Source organism: Perkinsus marinus, assembly GCF_000006405.1.
Source record: "Perkinsus marinus ATCC 50983 genomic scaffold scf_1104296957626, whole genome shotgun sequence".
NCBI classification, from domain to species: Eukaryota; Perkinsozoa; order Perkinsida; family Perkinsidae; genus Perkinsus; species Perkinsus marinus.
In genome coordinates, this window is record NW_003207051.1 from 3,773 (window position 1) to 7,846 (window position 4,074).

The 4,074-nt window shown below is 52.3% G+C and overlaps 1 protein-coding gene across 1 annotated transcript; it reads left to right on the forward strand.

Moving 5' to 3' along the window:
- Positions 1 to 3,357: 3,357 nt before the first annotated feature.
- Pmar_PMAR025914 (hypothetical protein) lies at positions 3,358 to 3,925 on the forward strand (the record flags this gene model as incomplete). Its single annotated transcript, XM_002774712.1, has 4 exons — positions 3,358 to 3,449; positions 3,500 to 3,652; positions 3,693 to 3,796; positions 3,840 to 3,925. 4 exons carry the CDS (start codon positions 3,358 to 3,360, stop codon positions 3,923 to 3,925), a joined length of 435 nt encoding a protein of 144 aa, XP_002774758.1.
- Between the last annotated feature and the right edge of the window lie 149 nt (positions 3,926 to 4,074).

Consider the following 4,074-nt stretch of genomic DNA (forward strand, 5'->3'; position numbering starts at 1 on the left):
CATGTCGGACTGACACGAGATCTGATGTGTGACATCGTGACTTACATCCCTAAGCCTGTACTCACTCTGGATTGCTGCACAGAAGAGATCGTTCTCAACATCGGGGGAATGCCAAACTTCATCTTCACCAATGATGGTGTCGTCTTTGGTATATTCCAGTGCGGATCGTCTGTGGTCCTCCAACCGATATTTCCCTCAGGGAGAGGGATCACGCTAATGCCAGAATTATCATTTTTCCCCAACGTGACACCGAACACCAAAACACTGTTCTACTATGCTGCTCATACAAGGCATCTCTACATTCTCAGACCTGCCCACTTCCCATCACCGGTGTATTTCCTGTTTGCCTATAATGTCGAGGCGAACGAAGTGAGAGCCTTTGGTAAAATTCCCGAGGTTTCTTCCGTTGAAACTTTCCCAACTCATATGGTGGTCATAGAGGATGAAATCTTTGTGGTTGTGAGCCGGTCAGGCCGATCCGAGATCTGGCATACGGTGTTAGGAGCGTCCCAGAAGGTTATCTTGATTTGGTCTGCGAAAACAAGTGGCAATCGTGACGAAGTCCTCAGCCTGGTCCCTGGTTTTGCATCACCTCAGACTACTACCTTGAGCGTTGTCATTCTCGACGCATCCGTTACATATACATTCGCATTGGAGAGGGTCAGATCTACATCCCCGACTGTGTTCAAATCGACAAAAAGGAGACCCCTGGCCAATGGAGCCACGTGCTCGGTGGCTCGAACTTTTTTCGCCAAACTAAAAGGAGTGGTCAGTATTTCCTCATTAGTATTCAGCCGGAGTTCGTGTCCGATGACTTTTGCTTGCCGAATCCGTCATATGCCACTTGTCCGGCGGCATGCGATCGTGCTGGGAATATCTACTTTGTTGTTGAACGGTCCTCTAGAAGTGGCTATCAGAAAGCGCCGCTATCCATCGGCTTTATTGACGAACCTCCGGTATGCAACTCATGGTTGAGGGGGAACGGTCGGTATCTACAGAATGGTGGAGATGGGAGTGCCACTGGAAGCCGACCGGGGTCATCCACTCGATGGCAAAAGACTGTGCGTATATCTGACAAGCGGCCGGTATATACTTTAGGGCAGAAGCTCGCAACTACCACTGGCAACGGACCGGGACCAACTCCGTGGTGTAGACCTGTGACTACCACTGGCAACGGACCGGGACCAACTACATGGCGTAGACCTGTGACTACCACTGGCAACGGACCGGGACCAACTACATGGCGTAGACCTGCAACTACCACTGGCAACGGACCGGGACCAACTACATGGCGTAGACCTGCAACTACCACTGGCAACGGACCGGGACCAACTACATGGCGTAGACCTGCAACTACCACTGGCAACGGACCGGGACCAACTACATGGCGTAGACCTGCAACTACCACTGGCAACGGACCGGGACCAACTCCGTGGTGTAGACCTGTGACTACCACTGGCAACGGACCGGGACCAACTACATGGCGTAGACCTGCAACTACCACTGGCAACGGACCGGGACCAACTCCGTGGCGTAGACCTGTGACGACCACTGGCAACGGACCGGGACCAACTCCGTGGCGTAGGCCTGCAACTACCACTGGCAACGGACCGGGACCAACCACATGGCGTAGACCTGCAACTACCACTGGCAACGGACCGGGACCAACTCCGTGGTGTAGGCCTGGGACTACCACTGGCAACGGACCGGGACCAACTACATGGCGAAGAACTGGAGGTACCTTTGAGAAGCGACCGGTATATCCACCATGGCTTGGGCCTGGTAAAACTCCTCAGCAACCTCCTGTCGTCGACCCTCAAGGTCGCCCCCAGGCATCATATTCCGAATCCGAACGTCGAGTGGTATGCCACTACTACCTAGTACGAGCATCTCCTTATCTACACTTATGAGGGGATCGTTCTTCCTCCAAGGACAGATGCTGCAATCATCATCGTTTTTTTAGCATTTCTAGCTGGGTGTTAGCTGTCGTTAGGTTTGTGTAGTCTCATGATTTCTGCTCATGTCTCTGTCGAGTTGATGACGCTCTAACTCGACTGAACTTTCCGAGGCTGAAAACTTCCCTCGATCGGCCTTTCAGTCCGCCCCTAGTCGATGCCTGTTTGTGATCTCTATTCTCGACGAGATAGGATCCTCTAAATGCCTGCAGTTCTTGTTGATCCTATAATGCTTCAACGGTTCCTATGGGGCATGCGAGCGCGTATGGGCGCAACTGCATTTACAGGTCAGTGAATTCACCCCATACTCCATTGAAGTGGCCTCATTGAGGGACGTTGACCTCGTCTCGTCTTAGGTGCGGCAGCACTAGGCCTGAGCGTGCTGTTTCTACCAGTTGGAGTTTTGAAGGAACGAGACAGTGGGCCCTCCAACTCTGTGAAAGAATCCGTCTGCTACGCCCTGCCGATGCTCCCCGCTTTCTACTTCCACCTCAACTACAGCCTCCATCCTGTTTGGGTAGGCTTGGCTCTACTGAGAGGCTCTGCTTATTATTCTCCTCAGTCTCTACCAATACTCTACCTTGCTGGATGGGTCGGCATGATGAGTGGTCAAGCGCTGGTCGTGAGCGATTCAACAATGAGAAACGCTGAGAAGAGTTCATAAAATGTTCCAATAGTCGTTTCTTATTTCGATAGTGTATTTGTTACTGTTCATTGGGCTCTCTTGGAACGAGTAGGAGCTGTGCTGAAACAACACATGAATATCTGATCTCAAGTCTGTGGAGGAGCGCTTGACAGCGACCTAATGCTGGTGTTTTGCCCCATAGAGCATCACTACCACTTACCACGTACGGCTCCTCAGTATACTATTGATGACCATGATCCGGCCCGACAGTCGGCATGATCAGAGCCCTTCTAGGGAATCAGCCGTCGTCGTCGATCATGGTGATGATGTCGTGAGTTACCCAAGACGCAGTTCCCAAGTGTATACTCCTAACTACTCAGCCCTGCACTCACTGTGGCCTCACATGTTGGTGTGATGGTGATGAAATACTCCTATGCGATGGACCGGGATGTTCCAACGCATACCATCTGAGGTCCTCTAGCCTTCCCCGTGGGGAGCACAGGCTTGGTGTATCAGATGCACTCGGCCGATACTCCAGTCGGTGCCGACTACTACGTGGTACTGCCCATCGTGCACTTCGGAGCAGTCGAGTAGTACTCCGGTGACCGAGGAAGAACCGAGTCAGTGAACTAACATGGCGTCTTATCATACTATGATGATCAGGTGATGACATGGATGTAGCTTGTGAAGAATGTCACATTCGATGGTGGGACGAGGGGAACGAAATAATCCTCTGCGCGCGGTGGGTCTTCCCGTTATTGATAATCTTGGGAGAGCATGGCACGCAGGTACGAATCCCACGGCTGTCGTGTGGGGTGTCATCTTAAATGCCATCGGCCGAAGCTCATTGAAATACCAAAGGGTGACTGGTAAGGCCTCATGTCTTGTCTGTCACCACCGAATGAGTCTCCCATCGTAGGTTCTGCGCCGAGCATGCTCCTGGTGGAGGAGCTCGGCCAAATACGGAGCGAACAGTCACCGTCCATCTGCCCCCAGGGGCGAAAGGGACGTGTTTGAAACCCAGTCGGGCTTGGTTAAAAGGCCATTGTGGAGATGCAGGGCAACCCATCTGGTGAAATCAACAGAAACCTGTGGAGCAATATCTGCTACAGGGATGCTGGTTTCATGAACGAGTGCACCATATGTGGTCAGTGGTTCTCGCGAGGTGGCTACCTCGAGCATGCGAAGTGTGACACTCCCATTAAGCCAACTGATGGTATGATGAGCTGCTAAGTTCTCGAGACGAGGTTGTGTCTTAGGCAACCGCTTGGCGAACGGTGAGATGACGAATTCACTCGTTGAGTGGGAACCAGGATACCCCGGGTATCCTGGTAAGTCACAGTAGTTGCCAATGAGTGTTAGAGAAGCCTCACTCATAGGAATTGCGAAGCATGCTTTCCTTCGTATCAACACCAGCCTGTGTCGCCCGCTGCGTAGCATGTCCCCATGTGAGGCCAGGTCGATGCTGCGGCAGCATGGTAAGAATAGGCAGTT